Source organism: Semicossyphus pulcher, unplaced genomic scaffold (assembly GCF_022749685.1).
Source record: "Semicossyphus pulcher isolate SPU_LCO1_2020_fin unplaced genomic scaffold, fSemPul1.0.p SCAF_1, whole genome shotgun sequence".
Lineage (NCBI taxonomy): Eukaryota > Metazoa > Chordata > Actinopteri > Labriformes > Labridae > Semicossyphus > Semicossyphus pulcher.
In genome coordinates, this window is record NW_027211603.1 from 30015746 (window position 1) to 30037076 (window position 21331).

Sequence of the window (21331 nt, forward strand, 5' to 3'; positions counted from 1 at the left end):
AGCCAGTGGAGGACTTGGCAGCGAAACCCTGAGCACATGACTGACAGCCTACAATCCAGCTCTTAGAAGACAAAGCGGATTCAAAGCGGCACAAGCAGCCAGCCTTGGTGTGTGTGTTTGTGTGGATGTGTATCTGTGTGCACTTTGAAGCTCTAAACACACACACACATACATGCACACTGACGCCTGGATCCCACAAAATCCGTGTCCAGCATGTTTCATTTGTGCCACAGTTCTGGTCTGTCAGACGGCCTGAGCCCTCGCCCACAGGAAGCGTGTCTGGTCCGCAGCGCAGCGCTGGCCCAAGCAGCTGGATTCGCAAGATCACAAGAACGCGGGAGAACTAAATTATCGCTCGAGAATAGCGAAATCACGCAACAACATTAATGTTAAACAGAGCAACACACAAACTACAGTTCAGTTTGCACCTCCGAGGTTGATGATCTGCTCATATGGAGATCATTCTGTGATTTTTGTGCTTCTACCACGGCTGAGTACACTACTTAATTAAAAGTATTCTTTTATCAAGATTTCAGTGTGTTGTTATGAAAACAGAAAAAAAACAGGAGGCTGTACCGGTCCGTACAGGTGTTTTATTTTGAAATGACCGGATGCTGTATGCTGCTTTTGTGTGTGACATCCTATTTTGGAATGATCTGCTCTGTTCAGCTTGAATGGAGACGGACCGTGTGCTGTGGAATCACGAGCACTGACTTGAATGGGCGCGATCGACTCAGGAGGTCGCGGAGCACACGGACCGCGCCAGAGACGGATCCTGTGGAATTTGAAGTTGGCACAAATGCAAAAATAAATATTACTAACAAGGGAGCACACATTCCTAAATTAAACACAGATTTCTAATGATTGCATCCCAATTTGCTCTCAGAGAAATGGGAAAAAAAAAATGCAGTAAAGTGGAAGAAGTTCCTCTGTCTGAGAATTATTAAAAGGATTATGTTGAGGAATGCTTATTACAACTTCCAAGATGTGATAAGACATAACTAAGGGCTAATATTTAGTGAGCAGGTTGTTATTGCGGAATGGAACCCCGACAGGGTGAGCAGGCCCCCGACGCAAAACCATTCAGGCTTTCTGTCTCGCCACTGTCAAAGTCTGTTGATATTTTCTTTAAACACCGCCGTGTCCCGCACTGTGTCCCGTTTAATGTTTACTTCATGTGCTCTCTTCAGTTTTGTAGATCTCTCTGTCGTAGCCTTCAGGTTTTGCAACGTAGGCTTGTTTTGTTTTTTGTTTTTTTCTATTTTCTTTTTTTCCCCTGCAAACAAACCAATGTCAAATTAACTGGACTTCTTTCAGCAGATTGATATGATTACAGTTAGTCCTCCGGATTGTGAGATTAGAGCTGCATCCCTAGCAACGGTCTGTTATCGAGAAATAACAGACATCGGAATAATTACCAATCAGAATAAAGTATTTAACACAGCCGTGTAATAAAAAAAACCCAATAATAAAACAAAAAAAAATGGTTCTCAGGCTCTTCTAAGGAGGTTCATTAGCCTCTATTTCATATGATCAATGTTCTAAACGTTGTGGCTAAAACTTATACTGGCTATGCAAGAATATGCACTGCGCAGTTCCTAATTTCCCTTTCTCTGATGCACACACTAAACGAATCCTAATTAAGGAACACGTCTAAAGATGACACTCCCAAAATACCAAACATTGCCTAAACACACTTGGAGGCAGCGCATGCTTTAGCAGAGGAGTTTATGAAGCGAGATTAATGGGTTAGTGAGGTTTAATGAGCCCACACCCAGAGTTTTATATGTTACAAAGCTTGCTTTTGTTCACGATAGGTCAGCATTTCAAATTTATGTCAGCTGTAAAAAGTTCTGGCCTTTGATTTTCTTGAGGATATTCTCCCTGTGGGATATAGACTCTCAGCTGAGGAAACATCAGATGAAAACATAGTACTGAACTGTTACTGTATAACTGTACTAAACTGTTATCTCTGATGGGGTCTGAGGTCATGTCAAGGCAGCTAACAAACTTCCTTAGTGCACCGATTAGTTTTCAGTGTTGAAAGAACACACTCCTCAGGACAGTTCACTTACTTCACACACACACACACACACACACACACACACACACACACACACACACACACACACACACACACACACACACACACACACACACACACACACACACACACACACACACACACACACACACACACACACACAGTTATGTACACTGCAAACGCCCTTGAATGCTATGACTCTTCTACTTTGATCTCAAATTTATGCCGACTCCTGCATGCTACTCACTGAGCACCTGAGCTGACACTCTCGACTGTAGCTGTGTGGAATCTGGATTAAGGATGTGTTATTTCCATTTTACCTACAGTGGTTTGAAGTGCCACGCTCGGCATAATGTCCTGACATTATCATTGTTCTCTCAGCAGAACGGCAGATAGTGAGGGCAATGTGGAGGATTATGGGATATCCAAACCACTCCTGATGTTAAAGGGGGCAAACTTTTCTTTTCTTCCTCTGGCATGAGACGGCAAAATGAGACATTAGAGAAAGAAAGAGGATGCAGTTGTCTCAGAGGGAGCTACAACATGTTAATGTGTGTGTATGTGTCTAACTTATCCTCATGAAAAACCTCGTCCTGGCAGGAGAGTGCAGAGAGCATCATAGTGAAGTGTGAGTAATGGCACAAGAAATAAGGAAAATTGAACAAACCAGAAATGATGAGGAATTTCAAAATAAAGCAAAGCTACTGTTTAAAGTGTCAACATGCTACCTGCAAACCCCTGCTACAGGACAATGAGAAATGATCTGATGCTAACATGAAATCACCAACTCATCAAGACACACAATATAGTCATAGATATAATTGCCCTGCAGTGCAGACACACACACATTCACACACACACCCACACACTCCCCAAGGCTTCAAAACTAGAAGAAAAAATGTTTTCAAAGAAATTCGTCGTGCCTGTCGCTATAGAAACCATTTGCTCCCCTGATGGCAATAAAAGGAGCAAATTGCAGAGACAGAAGGAGGAGCCATAAGGAATGGAGGTGGGTGCGCACACACACACGCTCACTCAGCCACCTTGCCTGGAGTGCCTTCCTCAGTGTCCATACAGCGGTGTCAAGATGTGGACATTGATTTGTGAGGAGAAATGTGTGTGTATGTGTGTGCATAAGAGTGTACACGTGTGTGTGGTGATACCCTGAAGGACCCTGAAGGACCCTAGAGGAGCCGCAGGGCTTCTGTCCTTATCGCCATCCAGCTTTACACAACAGCACTGAAGCCTGTTGACACCTGTACCCAAAATGAGGACATACAGTGTGTGTGTGTGTGTGTGTGTGTGTCAGAGAGAGAGAGAGAGAGAGAGAGAGAGAGAGAGAGAGAGAGAGAGAGAGAGAGAGAGAGAGAGAGCAAATCTACAGCCGTCATCACCTGTGTATGCTCTAACTAGAAACACACAAGGAAAAGCAGGTAACTAAATTAAGCTCCTTTAAGTTTTTGGTCTTAACAAATAAGTTTTCGGCATATTTCAAGATAAAAGAGCCGCAACAAAAACTACAAAGCCAGAGGAGATTATGAGAATTTAATGGGAAAACAAGTCAGAGAAAATAAAAAATAAATGTTCTAAATGTTACGAAAGTTTTAATGAATTATTTAAAAGAGCATCGTGTACGCTTGTTCTCCTGTGAGTTTTATTAGGAGAACATTTAGAGCATAATGAGCTGCACACTTGCTCATACAAGAGCGTGACCTTGTGTTTGAGCGTTTGCTTAGAATAGATGCATTTATAAATACTTCAGTTCGAGGAAAAATTTGAGTCTCATCCAAATAAAGGCAACAGTGCAAACCACCAAAAAACACTTTCTGATGGGCTGAGTTTCAGTGCAACACAGGTGTTATTTGGAATGACACCTGGTTAGTGCAAGACTGGCAGAGGGAGAAGGCAGTTGACAGCGAGCAAGAAAACAATATTTTCTCTGCCAGGGTTGGTTGTTTTTGAAATTATGGGCTCAAACTTGGAGGTAAAAAGGTGGCTTCATGAACATGAGTTTATCATGTGAGAATGTTCAATGCATTTAGGGAAGCCTCTTATATTCTCCATTACCATATCTGCCAAGCTGCTACAGATATCTGCCTGTGATACAAACATCAGTCGGCAAACAAGACTGAGAATCTACAGCCATGCAAGTGCATCTGTGGAGCTTTATGCTAATGCTAGAATGGCAATCCCAATGCTAACATGCTGATATTGCGAGGAACAATGGTAGCCATGTTCATCATCTTAGTTTAGTGTGTTAGTACCATTAGAAAATGGACATAGCCACCGTGATGTCACCCATTACTTTGTTGACTACCGTTCTGATGCTTCGACATTAGCATTTTGGCTGTCATCCTCCTAGTTTTTTGCTGTCAGAATATTACAACAGTGTTGCAATTTCATTTAGCAGATGCTTTTGTCCAAAGCAACGTACATCTGAGAGTTAAAACAACACAAGCAACGATCAAGACAGGAGGGAACGAAGTCAGTAAGAGCCAACAAACAGCTTCAAGTACGATCGGACACTGGTGCTGACAGGCAGTGCACAGAGGCAAAGCATAGGGTGTAAAAGTACTCTTTTTAATCATCATCATCAACAATGTCACTATAGTACTACAGTATTCATCATCATGAATATCCTAATCAACATCAACATCCTCATTGTCATCGTCATCACTATCATTAAGGTCAGAGGTGTTAATAAAGAGCTGGGTCTTAATCTTCTTTTTGAAGGTGAAAGGGACTCTGCGGACCGAATGACCGAACTGCGTTCTGGATCATCTGCAGAGGTTTGAATGTACATGCAGGAAGGCCTGCCAGTAGGGAGTTGCAGTAATCAATGCGTGATATCACAAGAGCCAGTACCAGCAGTTGTGTTGCATGTTCTGAAAGGTAGGGTCTGATCTTCCTGATATTGTACAGAGCATATCGACATGACCGAGCAATCCAGGCCACATGAACCAGAACTGACCACATTTGGACGACAGAGTTAAATAAGCATTGTTACGTCTCTAACCTGGTTGAGAGATCGCTGGGCCAAGGACTTAAAAACAGGTAGCAATGCCCTAGAGATTACCATGGTTTATCATCATTTTTACTCTACATAGGACAATCATTTACAATATCAACATCATACTCAAGGTCTGAAACTAGCGATTGAGACCAAAAACTCAAAGAAATATATGTATTGGGATCATACATTTATTGAGTCTTTAAACAAATACAGAATCTGTAGGCGAGGGACAAGGTTTATGGTGGCATAAGCGATCCAGTTTTCGTTTGTCCAAGTGGTATGGTCAGATAGCACTACAGAAGGCTTTGGTTGAGCCCAGTGAGGAGGGTAAAGAGGCTGAACCCATTGGCTGTAATGCAATATTGTAACCCATCTGCTGCTATCATCTGACCAAAGTTTAGCTTTTTAATTCATCTCTGTTAACAGACTTCTGAATATGAGTCAACTAACAATTCAGTCATAGATTTCGTCTCTCAACTCCAACGCCAGTCTCTAGACTCAAGTTGCTAGTTGGAACAAACAATGATGAGCAGCAGCACAAGTGTTGGCCTGGAAGTTCCTAACTGCTGAACTCAGGGCTACTCAACTTCAGCAGCAAGTGGGCCACACATGAAAATCACTGGGGGTTCGTGGGCCACACAGAACATTTCCTCAATTAATGGCTATAAATAGCTCCTACACTTACAGTATTACTGAATTTAACTGGTCATGTGCTTTCTTTTCTTTTCTATTATACATGAACATAATATATCTTGGAATATTTAATTGTTGCGGCTGGCAACAAGTAAATAAAAATATATAGTTATATATATTCATAAAAATAAATAGTTTTCTAAATCAACCATATGTCCCTTTACATTGGTGAGAGACATTTTGAAGTGTTTTTTTTGTTTGGTTTTTCGTGGATAGCGTCATCTCGGACAAGAAATAATATATCAAATGCTAAACTGGGTTGCCGAACATACTTGGGTGGCCATGAAGATACCTGGGTAGTAGAGTCTATTTGTGGGGAACCCTGGATGGTCATTACCTTTGTAGTATTTTCAATAATGCAGGTGCACCAGCCAGATGTAATAATTTAATTGAATAACCAGAAGCCCCTAAAATCGGCCTGTGCTCCCCAAGGCCTGTCCAACGACAGCCGATAGGTTCTAAGATTGGGTTCCATAAAATCGAAAGTCTCCCCCTACTGGCCATTAGAAAGAGTGCAGTTTTAAGGCATTTCAGCATTGGCTCCCTTTTAAGACACTGGGGCTAAATCCACTTTGTATATACAGTCTATGGTTAGCATGCTAACTGGTTAGCATTAGACAACTACAGCTGTAGCTACATTAGTTTTAAAGGTATTTAGTCATAAACCGAAGTGTATAGTTTAAAGGATTACATTTTAACCAAATGTATTGATCTCATTATTTCATCTTGAGTATGACATCAGCACGTGCACCACAATTAATGGCCATCCATCCAACAGTAGTCGTAGACATGAAGTAGACGCGGCTAATGTACGTCAGACTGATGATGGCAGTGACTTTCAAACCTCCTTATCAGACAAACCAACTGAGGAGGGTGAATCCCAGGACAAACCTTCTGCTGCTGACACATTTGAACATGTATAGATTCGTTTTAGTCTCCCTGATGAGACACATCATACATTAAAGATAAGTCCAAGCATTTCATTCATATGATCCCCAGGATGTTTGGAGACTGACAGATCCACAGCCAGGCACACAACAACTGTGACAAATTAAAAGTTTCACAGTCTCTTGACAATTTATGACATCTATATTTCGGCTGTGGAGGAGAGAGATACAGCGTGAGAGGAGAGAGAGAAAAGAGACGGATGAAAGTGAGGAGAAAAAAGATGGAAAAAAGGACGGAGGTGGGAGGAAAAGGAGTGAAAGCGAGGAGGAGAAAAAGCATGCAAAGCCTGATCAATAGTAATTCTCAGTTTCTGCATAGAGGGTTATCTCTCTGGTCGTTTTTTCAAGTATTTTCTTCTCCTCCGTTCTGATCTCTGCATGCCCCTCTCCTCCCATCTCCAATCTTTCTCTTCTGTTACAGCCTCATTTTCACTCCTCTCCCTTTCTCTCTGCATCTCTACTCTATGCTTTTAGCTCTGTCCTCTGCACCCTCATTTTCTCCCCTTCAAACCTTTTCCATTTTTCTCTTCCACCTACTCTTAAACTCCCATATTGTGAATTCTCCCCTTGTGTCTATCTTACGAATACTGTGCAGTGAAATGGTTTTATAATGGGGCAACGCTGACTGGTGACCTGATGAGGGGTTCACTGTGGCCATAGATCAGTGCGCCGTCGAGCTAAATAGGTTGGCCTTTTACGACACTGCTTGAGGCGTCAGCATGATGTGGCAGAAATCAACATGAATGGCTTCAAGTGAAGGTACAAGTCAACACAACTTGGCGCACACACACAGCTTTCACGTTTTAAGTTGTTTTTCATCTTCTAAATGCCTAAACGGTCAATAAATATGTTTGTTAATGAGTGCTTCAGGTGACTTCTTTTAAAGGTTGTGAGAATAAAATGTGTGCATGCGCTCTGTGTAACTGTGTGTGTGCGTGTGTGAGCGAGTCGTTGCTAATCCGCTGAACTCATTAGCCTAATTGGACAATCTGCAGAGAGCTCCACATTGATCTGGGCCTGTTATGATTCTCCTCCCTATGAGCACTCACTCTTTTCTCTTCCTGTCTCTGTCCGTCCTGCCTCCTCCTCTCTGCCTCAGATGTCTCTGTGAATAATCATGTTTGGCACCGTAGACACACTCGTCCTGCCTGGACACAGCTAACTAACCAAGGGTTGCTCCCATTTTGCCTTCATGCCTGTTAGAGTTACAACATTAGTCATTCTTCCTCAAACTGAAGCTTGGTGGCAGCAACAGACATTGCTGTAGGCAGTTAGATGTCCACCCCAGTGACTTATGGGAGTGATAATGTATTTAAGTAAAAAAACTATTTTGATGATGATATATGTCACCCTACAAATTTGCACAGATTTTTTTCAAGCCCTTATATTACCTTAGCGTTCAGGTCAAATTCATGAACTTGAAGCATTTCTGGTGGCTGGTGTTATGTCCCAACTGTCTCTGTTGTTGTGTTTACCTCACAGCAGCAGTTGTGGTCTGCCTCTGTCACCACATTTATCCAACTTTCGCACCCAGCAGGGAATACTTGGTTAGAGCAGCCCTGTAATGAGCACTGGAGCAGGGAGAGCAGACAACAGAACCAGCTGCCCAGACGACATGGCTGGACGTGGACTGACCGAGGCCTGTGTGAGAACCGGGGATACACCACCAAGGCAGCTTCGGAGACAGCAGGGTTAGCACCGGGGTGCCAAGAACCAAATTCGATGAGAAATCAAGCTCGGTACTGTCTCGACAATATCCCTTGATTTATGTAAGAGGGACAGTTTGCTAGAGCAGCAATTGGATGCCATGGTAATGGACGACTTTGGACAATTAACATCACAACCATTGTTTTCTCTGTCTGTTTTCTTTCATTGGCAACTCTGCTTGAATTAGAAGAGTTTTCATTACTTTGAAAAGTAGTTGATAAAATAACTGTCCTCCAAACTTCCCATTAAAGGTGTGCATACTGTGGTGATAATAAGGCCACGAGCCAGCGAGTTAGACAATAAACACTAAGATAAATATTAATTGATCTTTAAAGGGCCAGTTCGTCGATTTTCAACCTCAGTGCTATCTTGCTATTATGGGGAGCTAATGCCATTATGGTAGAAACAAATGCAATTTGGCTCTGTGCCTTTGGAGGACGCTATCTGCTTCTCCAATGGGCCCTGGAAAACCTCCTCCAGACTACGTAAAACGCGTCATCAGGTGGAGGCCAGGGAGCTTGCTTAACTACACTTCCTCAATCTAGGACGCCCGCCTCCGATGTCATGTCTCGTTCAAAATAGTCAGGTTTGAAATGAAGATTTTTTAGACGATCCACCGGTATATTCTCGTCATATTTCGGATTCTGTACCGCTCTGACCATTGCCTGCAGCGATCAATGCCCTTGACTGGAAAACGGTAGTATTTCACTCTTGTTCCTTTCAGAGGGAGGGGCGCAATGCATGCTGGGTGAAGAAATGTAGAATGGGCAAAACCACAAGCTGTTGGTACAACTTTCTTCACAGCTATGGCGCCGACTTCAAATATTATTGCTTCTATCAATTACAGAGAACACCAGCTCTGACAGACAGTGGCTTTTTCCAGGGGCGAACTGCTCCTTTAAGCTTTTGATGATCTTTTTATGCATTTAATGAATTAATCAAACAGTAGGTCTCAAAAAGTCTTCAGTACATTTAAAAAAATCTACTTCCTGCCCTTGGTTTTTGAATTTGCATGAATGATGTGGGAGTACTTCAGTGAGGAAGGTTCAAAAGTATTGCACCATAAATGGTATTACTCCACTACACCAAGGCTCATGGTGGTGAGCAATGGATAAGACAGTTTTTCTCTTCTCTCCTTCTGCTTTGTTCTGTAAGAATGAGGCTAATTTGTTCCCTCGTCCTGTTTCCACTCCACTGCCATCAATAAGCCTGATCAAGCTAAAGTAACTTTCAGCTAAAGGAAGGAAACTTTTGAAGCTGAGTAGATCACTGCTTTTGAGACAAATGTACCTGTAAATGTATCGTATACATTGTTTCTGGATACATCAAATCAAATCTGTGGTTGTGAAAACAAAAACTCTTGTTTGTTGACCGTTGTGCTCATATTGCCACTGAAAGCTACATGTAACACTGCTCCCCCGCGGCCTAAAGATAAATGGTCATGGATGAGTGTGAGCGAGTTGAACCCAAAGGGAAACCCTGTGCAGTCTTAATACTTGTAAGTGTCTCTCAGACTGTCCACAGTGAGAGACAAAGAGAGAGAGAAGTAAAAAGCTGTTAATAAATTACTTCAACTATTCATCTCCCCCACTGCACCTGTCTCTCGCTCTCTCTCTCTCTGTATCTCTCCCTCTCTCTCCCTGCTCAGCAGGAGTCAGTTGATAATGAGGTGTGGTGTTGTCAGAATCACAGCCCGTGCTCATCCATCCAACCTGCTTAGTAAGGGGCATGGCACACACCACTGTCTGCTGCAAACACACATGTACACACACATACACATAAGGTCATAAAGAGAAAAATCTCATGATGTGCACTCGTGAACACGGGCTGAAACACACACACAACACATATGGACAACACACAGACAGAACATATGTGCAAGCTTGGAAAGAGGGCACATCCTGTACAGATACACAATGCACACAAAGACACACAGAAAAGAGAGAAACCTTGTCAGTGTTTCTCTTGACCTTTACTCATGCGATAAGACGCTGACATTATCACTGTAATATGTCAGAGTGTGTATGCATTACAGTATGAACTGTATATATGTTAGAGCTGCTTCTTGAAATCTATGAGTCAAATCATCAGTTGTCATTTTGTCAGTCGAATATTTGTGCTTTTGTACAGGCTGCGTGATTGAACACAACAGAAGCAGAAATACGGCAGGCTGTGAAAAACCTTCAAACCGAGTCTCAGAGTGACCCATCAGTTTATATTCTCACAAGGTTTTTACTGGGAGCCGAATTATCCACAGAGCTCCCCTGCTCTCTAAAAAACTGGATCCAGCAGTTACACACAGAGACACAAGGTCTCAGCAGGGGAGAGCTGAGCCACTGCTAGCTTGTTTGTATGTGCTGAGCGTATATTTAGGTCAGGATTCCTTCAAGAGGTTTTTTACCAGGAGCCGAATTATCCATAGAGGTGTACCCAGAGATTAACTCTGGTAAACACACTGAATAGAGCAGTTTTAAATATAGGTATCTCTCTGATGCTCTTTGTCTGGGCTTCGGGGTCTTTGAGTTGAGCTGACACTAACTTTAACTCAGCTGGTTACCTCAGGTGACTAAAAGCCATTATTTGGTTAAATAATAAAGTTAAAACATCGGCGATGTGACTTAAAACATCCAGCACGTTGTCAACTAGAAATGAATAACGTCCGTACGACAGCTGGTGCTTATGGAAGTCTGATTAATGTGCGTCGTTAAAGTAAAATATGACTCTCATGTAGGCTGATATAGGAGTTTGCTGTGGTGCTGACCTAAAACATAGGGGGAAAAGGAAAGGTCTGTCTCTTGGATATCTTTGTCTGCGTCTCTCTTCATTCAACTCTTCCTCTTCTCTTCCTCCTCAAAGCCCCCCGGATTCTCTTCCCTTCTCTGCCTACATTGTCTATCTGTTATTTCCATCCTTCACCACTCAATAACTCCCCCTTTTTTTAGTCCTTTTTCAACGGTACTCCCTTCCAGCCCTTCCCTGCCTCTCAGCATACTAAAATCTCCCCTTTCCTCTGCGCTCTCTCCCCCTTTCAGGAGGGTGAAGGGTAAGTGAAGATCGTTGGGCCCCAGTGGAGAGGCCCAGACATCGTGGGTGTGTATCAGTGCGTGTGTTTGTGTGAGCCACATCATTGCTCATCTCTGGCAGCTTCACTGGCTGTTCCCCGAGCTACAAGCTACAGAATAAATACACTTTAAATCACCACACACACACACACACACACACACACACACACACACAGCCTGCTCCCTGGCAGCACTTTGCTGCTGTTAAATGAGGGGTCTGGGGAGTTGTGCCGGCAAAGCCTTTGGCTACTCTCTCTCCTCATCTCGCCGTGCTCTCCAGTCAAACACAAAATGGAAAGATACCGCAAAGTTATGACGGGCAGAGTGTACGACGGGCAGAGTGTACGACAGGATGTTAAATAAACTGAACTCACTGAACAAACCAAACCAGGAACATAAAGACACAGTCAGGGGATCAGAGACGTTTTCCAGGAAGAGATGTACTGATGAGTAGGCGAAATGTCAACACAATCTGCTCCTCAATGGATCTAGATGGATCAACTGGATCCAGGTTAAAGCTAGCACACCTTTATTAAAATGATGTGTGTGTGCATATTTCTAAGTTACAAGAACTATGGGTGACCTGCTTCTTCCCTGCACAGAGTTTTTCCAGCTGCTCCAAGTTAAATGGTACAAATCTTCAACCTCACTAGTATGCCCCATCCTGCCTCGTTTACCTCTCAGTATGCCAGGGACAGGTTTTCTAAAGTTGCTTACGCCTATTCTGCAGTTATTTACTTTCCAGAGTTGCACATAAACTTTTAATTAGAATTACCCCCTCACAGTTTTATGAGTCAGCCAACCAGTCAAGTTGCAGTTTACATCCATCAGTGAGACTCTGGCTGGGCGAGCGATACATTTGTTTATTGGAAATACTTAAAAGAATTCATTACCCCATTATCCCAAGCAAAACAAAATCATACGAAGGCCTACATTAAAAAGAAGATAATTTACAAGAGAGTATAATAACTTTGCTTTCTTTATGAGGTTTTCTGCAGGTCATGTGATTGTCATTAGACCCTTCTTGCAAGAGCAGAATAAACTTACATGAGGGGTAACTCGGGAGATTGTCCACTAATTGATTGTGCATGGTGTTGTTCTTTCAGATGGTTTTCCACACACGCTGAGATATCACATTCACTAGAATGGTAAATGGTAAATGGACTGTACTTATATAGTGCTTTTCTAGTCTTTGCGACCACTCAAAGCTGCTTTACACACATGTCACATTCACCCATTCACACACACAGGCTGCTACGTAAAGTGCCCAACTGTCAATCAGTTATCACATACCCGTTGGCTATGCCACCGGGAGCAATTTGGGGTTCAGTGTCTTGCCCAAGGACACTTCAACATGTAGCCTGAGGGAGCTGGGGATCGACCTCCGACCTTCCGACTGAAAGACGACCGACTCTACCACTGAGCCACAGCTGCCCCCTCCAGAATGGGATATACTGTATGTTAAGTCCCAGTGAACTTGACATTTGACCACAAGTTCTAATCAGGTCATTCTTGAGTCCGAGTGGACGTTTGTGCCATATCTGAAGATTTACCCTGCAGATGTTTCTTATAGACGTCGCCCTCACAAGAATGGGATGCCTATAATGGCCAGAAAAGTGTGTTTCTAGGGCGTCATGATGTCACAGTGAAGTTGAAGAACTGATTTTAGGTTGTTATTATCATCTGAAGATAGCTAACAACAACAGTGTGGTGCTAATGAAGAGTGGAGCTTTAGTCAAAGCTAACAAAACGTTAGCAATCAGTGTGTTGTCATCACATTGTTAAAGGTTGGATGTTTGAATTTAAAGTTAGTAAGTTAGTTTTAAAACTGTTGAAAACAAAAGAAGGAACCTTCACGTTAGAAATCAGTCTTTCTCTGTCGCTCCTTAGTGGACACAGGACGTCAGGAGCTGCCGCAAGCCTAGCTGCCGCTAACGATAGCTTAGCTTGTTTCAAGGTGCTCAGATTGTATTAGGTTAGGATTAACAGTACTGAAAATTAAATTAACTATAATTGTAACTGTGTTTAACTTCAGTGTTTCATCTGTTATGTGCTTAACTTCAGACAGCAGTAGCAGCAGTGCAGATGAAAATGTTGCTAGATACAAGAGACAAGCTTTCGCTCATCTGGAAGGTTGGCAACTGACAATTCTGTTGAATGGTTCAGTGAAGGTTACCTTGGGCTCAAATTGAAGCTTATAAACTTGGGCAGGTTTTTACATACATGTGAGACAGTGAATTTTAACAAAATGGGCTGAAAAATCACAATTTTTGATGAGAATTTGTCAATGGGACAGTCGTTTTTTTGTCTTTTAAATTCTAAATGTAGGGGGTAATTTTTCAAAACACAATTGCAGCAAGCCCCTAAATCTTATCGTGTTACTTTCCCATAGGTTTCAGGATAGTCCCTGCCAAATTTCATACCCGTAAGACATCTCTATACAATTGCAGTACCTTCATATGTGCACTGACATCATGTAGCCAAAAGCAAACTGGTTTTTTGGGCCCCTGAGACCAAACGGCCCCGAGTTGGGAGTGGTCACAATCATCTTGTGATGGCCCAAGGTAAAGGCTAACAGAAAATAATAGAGAAAAAAAGGTTGCAAAAAACATCCAGGACCTGGCTCCCGGCCTATGAGCCAGACTATACAACAATAATAGCGTTCATATCACATACATAAGGTTTAGTGGGAGAGCTGTGGGAAATGTGTTTTTGTAATCACACTTGCATAAGAGGATACTCAAGTTTAGGTATCACAATCGGTACCAGGAACCTAATTCCTGTCTCTCATCTTACCTAATTACTGCCGCTGTCACAGGCCTTTTATACAGTTCGGACTGAATATGAAAACTCTCTCTCTGTAAGTCTGATTTTTAAACTGCCTCCACATCCAGAGGGAGTCTCTATCACTCTCCATCCTCTCTGCAGTGGGCGTGGGTGCAGGTGGTGATAGCCCCCCCTTCCCTCCTCCTTTCCTCTCCCGGCTCTCCTCTGTTTCTCTCTGTGCCCATTTTACTGCATATTTTAAAGCAGTGGAGAGTGTGGTGAGGGAGTGAAACTGTGGGTTCGGTCACGCTTTAATACATATAAGGGACCCCTACTGCTAATATTTAGTCTGGACTGATTTTTGTGCTCGCACACAGACCACCTAATTGAGACGTCTGCAGCCATATGAAGATTAGTTTCATCACTGTGTTGTAGCTAAAAGCGTAGAGCTGTCTAATGGTGGTGAAACAATAATGGACTGTGATCTGTCTACTCATTCTTTAATATATACTACAACTGAGCCAACAGATGAATGAAACAATGACATCTGACAAAGTGGCATTATGCTGCACACAGAAACACACACACACACACACACACACACACACACACACACACACACACACACACAGACTATATATATCCCTGACCCAGGGCTGTCAGTGCATCTTGTCCTCATGCAGCTCTGTGTCCTTCCCACAGTGTAACATCAACTAGGTTAACTGCAGCTAATACGACACAGCACTGCTGTCCTCAGTGTCTCTTTGCATCTCTCTATGCATACCCTCTCTCTCAACCTGTTTCTTTCTATCATTATTCATATAAAGGAGCAGGGTAGGGTGCAGCTGTTTATCAGGCCAAGCACTGCAGCGATTCCTCATGCTGTGGACACCCTGTTATCCTACGAGTTAACATCAGTGGTGACAATCAATAAAGCTGGAGTGAAAATGTTGAATGACATCAAGAAAATACTATTCATAATTCATAATCCATCTGAGGGAGTAAATTGTGACGGAAGCTGTGGAACCTTCCTAAAAGCACAACTAATCACAGCCAGATGTGGACAGGACGGGTTAACAATCACAGATAGGAGTTGTCCATTGAGGGTTGAGCTGCTCGAGATAAAAATTTCATGAAAATACTTCAAGTCAAAGAGCAAAAGAAATTCACTCCCAGTGTTTTAATCATCGTCATCATTATCATCATCATCTCAGGCTGGGCGATGTGGGAACAAGTACTATCACGATAATGTCTTCTATATTGATCAATGTCGACAATCAGGATATATAATTTAAAGCTCCTGTGAGGAGTTTTTTGCTGGTTATAAAACAGACTGAAATTAATTCTGATGGCTCTATATGACCTACAAAAGCAAACCAGACCATCAGCGACAAGATTGATTTTTTCTATATAGTTATTTTTAACGCCTGAAACTGCTGGTGGGGGGGGGGGGTAGGTGTCAGACGAAGAGATTAACTGAACGCTGCCTTTGTTTACATTTTACAGGGCAGAAATTTAAAGTGAGTGATACATATGACTGTTAAAGAAAGTGAGGTGAGATTTTCTGTTAAAAACCACCACTTAAGCATGTACAGGACAAACTCAGCAAAGAGATGAGAGTTCCTCACAGGAGCTTTAAAACTGCTGCTGGTTTGAGGAGTATGCTGATTATAAAAGAAGCCTAAAGACACCTTAAGAGTGTTCATTTATTAAACGTTACAATATAGTTTTTAAAAATATGCTCAACTTGTCTATCACTCATTTTAAGGCTTCATTTTCTACTTAAAGGTCATGAAAACAGTGTGAGAACACTGAATGAAGCAGCTTAACATTTGCAAAACATCTCAACATCTCTCTCTAACATTAGCTCATTTTATGTCTAAAAGCTTGGCTTCATTGTTGCTTTCGTGCCCTCTGTTGCCACTGAGTTTTTCTGTCCACTGTCTTCACAGGCAGCTCAAACATTGCTTTGTATTGGGTTTTGGGTGTGTTCTATACTGCGTACATCACAAGCAAAACTGAATCTACTGTTTGATTATGATATTTAAATCCCCCGATCAATATGTCGCCCAGCCTTATCATGATCTGTTATTTACTTTGTAAAAAACATTAAGAAAAGGAACAAATATAACTGCAACACAAAAGCACATCCATAAGTCCTTTGTGGCTTTTCTAGAAAGAGATGTACCTCTGACTTCAGTGAGAAGAAACAACTGAGGGAGCTACAGCTGGTCGAGTGTTGCTGCTCTGGAAGAAACTTCAGAGGAAGAAAGGCCTCCAGTGTTTTAAAAGCTTCACAGTAATATACTGGGAGAGCCCTGCAGAAGAGAAGCGTATCCTGTGTACAGAGCCAGTCTTAATGATGCCGCTGGAAAACTAATCCTCTAATATTATTTGGTGTTTAATGTAATAACATTTAGATACATTTTACACTCCACAAAGTGAGAAATTCAGCATCTAATAAGCTCGATAATGACTTTAAAATGTAGATTGGGTAATGTGAAGTAAGGACACACGCTCCAGAGACGTCATGGAGCGAGCATTAGAGCCTTATCAAACTGATTCATTCTCCCTTCACTTACAGCCTGTTTGGGAGGACCTTCGTTTTGCCTTTTCTTTAGCTGCCTTTTCTGCTTCAGCCTTTGTCTTTGAGGCACAGGGGCTATTTTCTCACTTATAGAAAAAAAGCAAGAAAGAAATAAAATCAATAGTTCCATCTTCTTCTTCTCCTTCTCGTTTTTTTAAACCCTCCAAAACAAACCCAGCAGTATTCAGCCTGAGTAAGGACAGCCGTCATTGTTAGGAGGTTATGCTATTAATAAACCTGACGTGCTTGTATAAAAGATCAGGTGGTGACATTTTCACTAAAATAACTGGCTCTTCCCTGTCGCTGAAGTGGGCAGCTCAGAGTCAGAAGAGAGAGCCGCTGTGGAAAGAAATTAAAGAGTACTTGCCCGAGGCGTTTTTCAGGTAGCCGTTGGAGTCCACCGTGGTGTACATGACATACGGGCCCGGCTGGTTGACACCAAAAGGCTGCACAAACACACATGCAAACACAAGTTAAGCAAACTGACACATTTTGACATGTTGCAAGTTTCTTTTCACATCAGCTGTCTGTCAGAGAGGGTGAAAGAGGACAGGGTAAAAACAAGCGAGGGAGGGGTGGAGGAGAAATACAGAAAGATAGGGAGAGAGTGGGCAGACAGGCAGGCACGCTGTCACCACACTGACCTTGAGCAGTTTTTTAGTTTTATTTTGGCTAGGTGACACGACAAACGTCTGACCTAGCTGGCTTGAATCTGACTGAGCATAAATGAGTGTGACGGCTGCGTGTTTGTGCCCCTGTGTGGGCGGATGCACGGGAGCTGTCTTATCTCTTCATTACGAAAGGATGACAACTAATGAAGAGATCTGTCGAGCCATCCTTCGCTTCACATCAGCTAATCACGAGCCTGTTACACACGCAAACATACACACTGCAGGAGAGACTTGGCCCTTTGTGCTGTGACACTCGGCAGTCGGGTGAGAGAGGAATAGAAATGAGGTCAAAAAAAAAGGAAAGAGAGAGAGAGAGGGAGAGAGGAAGATGAGAAAGCCACAGAGCTGCAGATTAGTGGGCTCAAAGAAACACAGAGGAAGAGAGGTGTGACTAAGAAGAAGAGGAGTGGGAGAGTGAAATGAAAAGATAGAGAAGGTGATGGATGGGAGAGGAGAGGAGGAGAAACAGCCGCGAGCTCCACTCGTCTACTGCATTCATCATGCCTTTCAGTTAGACAACGAGCGGGTGGAAGAGGAGACAGACAGAAAGCAAAACAGCGCTAATACCAGCAGCCTCTTGTCGATGTCAAAGCTAATGTGTTCTGCAAAGGACTTTCCACTGGTGAGAGGTTGTATGATGAGTGATGCGTGGCCGCTGTATTTCTGTCACATTTCTCTGTCCGCCTACACGCCATCATCAGACATGAGCTCTTTGGGAGGAATAAAAGGTGCTTAAAGCTAACTGCTCCATAAACTGATGGCTACATTTAAAATCCAGAAGTGGATTGTAGTTTAAGAGCTCAGACCGACGTGTGGAAGCAGGTCTCTTATGGTGGGCACACACTTTATATAAGCCTCGAGGTATAGGCCTTGAGTTTGGCATTTCGGCTGTCGCCATCAAGACTTTTAGAACCTGAAGTGACCATACTTTGACGACAGGGCGGCATTGCTACATCTCTATACTGTTTGACAGGCCGTCGTTGTACTGACATGTTAATCCCAGGTTGCTACGCCTACAGAGATGTGGACTCGAGACTTGGTGACTTGGACTCAAGTCGACTCGAGTCATTGTTTTGATGACACTGCGACTGCAGTACACCGCGACTGCAACACGCCCCGACGTGCACACGGGTGCGAGGGCCCGTTCATCGCTGCTTTCAGCTTTAATTATTATTATTATGGAAGAAGACTTTTGGTGTTAGGAGCATAAACTCATTAGGAAAATGTGTACAGAGATAATAAATCAACTGAGAAGAAGGTTCATTTTCTCATCTGGTTTCATACATTTGGAGCCAGTGGAGTCGCCCCCTGCAGGCCATTAGAAAGAATACAGGTTTAAGGCACTTCCACCTTGGCTCCACCTTTGATACAAAGAGGCTATCCCCACTTCATATATACTTCTTCTATACAGTCTATGGTCTCGGACCAGTTTGCTTGGGTCAATGCATGTCAGCAAAGGGGGTAGACAGCAGCCCAGACTGTAGGGACTTGCTTTGGAACCAGAGGGAGGCTGGTTCAAGTCCCGGTATGGACCAAACGTGGAATTGGGGCTGGTAGTTGGAGAGGTACCAGTTCCTTTCCTGGACACCGTCAAGGTGTCCTTGAGCATGCTCACCCATGTACAGCCCCCTCACTCTGACATCTCTCTATTTATGCATGCAGGGTCCTGTTTGTGCATGTGTGTATTTCGGGCCTTTGTGTGTGTAGCATGTTTGTAATAACAAAGTGAAAACATTGAACATTTTCCCCTGAGGGATTAATATTCATTTTAAGGAATAAGTGGACTAAAGCAAGAAAAACAAAAACTCAAAAAAAAAAAAACACAAAAACTCATCTGACTAAATAGTTGAACCTTGCTTAATCCTTGCACCTTCATCTTTACCTTGCTTTGTTGTTTAATAAAATACATGCAGGGCACATTCCTGATTGCTTTGTCACAGGGTTTGAAAATGTGTCTGCTTATTTTGTGATTGTTGGGACGGAGGAATAATTGCTTCTGTTGGTTCTAAAATTGTCTCTCATTGTTCTACTTCTGATAAGCCTTCAATAGTGTTTCATAAATCAAACTGGCCGGGCCGACAGTTGCAGTAGAACAGGTAGCCCTCCAATCAAGAGATTTAGGGTTTGATCCCTGACTCCTGCAGTCCACATATAAAAGTGGCCTTAAGAAAGAGACTGAACACCAAATTGCTCCTGAAGGGCATTGCCACCGGCGTGTGAATGTGTGTGAACGTGATTGGATTACATTCGGCAGCTAGATGGGCAGCTTGAGTGGTCGGAAGACTAGAAAACCTTCATATAAGTGCAGTCCATTTACCATTTACTACAACTTCTCATCAGAATCTGAAGCAACACGTCCCAAAGTTGTTTTCAGTCCCAACAGCTGTGTAATCGCTGTGTCTGATCAGGATCTCAATGGCGTTCAACGTGCTGATCTGGTGTTGACAATTTCTTCTGAAGAAGTAACAGAAAAAGTCATCTTTCGTTGCTATTTTCCTTCTGTTTATGTTTTCCTTTGACTGTCTGTACACTGTGGATATGGCACCTTTTGAGGGCGTATTGACACCATTTCCTGACCAACATGTGCTAATGAAACAAGGGCCACACATGGAGCCTGTGGCTGGAATCCCAGTGATATGCTGAACACACCCTTTCACAAGCTTGTATGAATCAAACTGAGCAAGGTCTCATCTTGTCACACAGACTCCGACATGAAGCCTTGGATACCTTATAAACTTAAGAATGTGAGCAGAAGGTAAACTATATATGAATACCTCCGTCTTAGCAGAGAAAATCACAGTCAGAATGTCCTTGAACAACAACAAGAAACAAACTCAAACCGCTCCCTCGAGGAAGGCAGTCAGAAACTGCCACACCTGGCATTTATTTGCCCTTGTAAATGAACATTCGCACACTGAGATTTTATCGGAAAATGCCATCCACGAGAAGGAGGTTCAACACAGTTAGCATGGGTGGCTGTTGACTTTTTTTTTTTTAAGGTCTGTTACATATCTTCTAAGATAATACGGCTGAGGGCTACTAACAGGTGGAAATCAGGGGCTATTAATATTACATATATGAGAAAAAAACCCACTTAGTTTTAATGATTTCCATTTTTTTGTAATTTTTTTTCAGGCTGAACTAAAAGATAGGTACTTTACATAAAAAGAGGAGCTTATGCTGCCCTAGAGCTCAGAAACACATCACCCATTCAAATCCCCTTCCCTAATTTCCTGACTATAAACTTGATCCTCCACACACACACATCAAGTTTAACCAGAACTGGATTTATTCCATCTCTCTCCTCCTGTGGAGAAAATGCTGAGTACAGGCTCTGGAGGAAGATTAAGATGTAGGCATGTACAAAATAAGAATGTGGAGAGACAGTACATCTAGACCTGGTCAGTGGTCAGACAGAAAAGAAACACAACATGCTGTCATTAAGTTTATAGACAGATTTCTTACCTTGACATCTTCAGGACAGTCATTGGAGCAGAGGCCGCTGAGCACTGAGGAAAAACAGAGATGCCAGAGTTAGACACGCTGCTCAGCATGTGTAACATGTCCAACACAATAACACAGTCTGCTGTGGAATAAGTGTCATCGGTGACGGTGCTGATGCTGAGCCCTGAGGGCCTCAGTATAAACATGCTGCAAACATCAAGCACGTCACACTCGCACGGAGAAATAAACTTTTCTAAAACGATGACTCCGGCTTTGCTGTGATTGACAGTCAAAACAAAAAATATCTTCTTCTTATTAACTGTACTGGAGCTTACCTCACATTCAAATTATATTTCATACAATGTAATCATCTTTTCTGTGAGCTAGGTGGATGTGG

At 42.7% G+C, this 21331-nt stretch overlaps 1 protein-coding gene across 1 annotated transcript in view; it reads right to left on the reverse strand.

Annotated features, from left to right (window-relative positions):
• The window catches only part of itfg1 (integrin alpha FG-GAP repeat containing 1), a 183199-nt gene that overhangs the window by 29499 nt on the left and 132369 nt on the right, over positions 1 to 21331 (reverse strand). The window contains exons 13-14 of the mRNA XM_069657592.1: positions 20956 to 20999; positions 17187 to 17265 (exon numbers count right to left, since the gene is read on the reverse strand). Of these exons, the coding sequence (XP_069513693.1) occupies positions 17187 to 17265; positions 20956 to 20999 (123 nt within the window). The remainder of the gene's footprint in view (positions 1 to 17186; positions 17266 to 20955; positions 21000 to 21331) is intronic.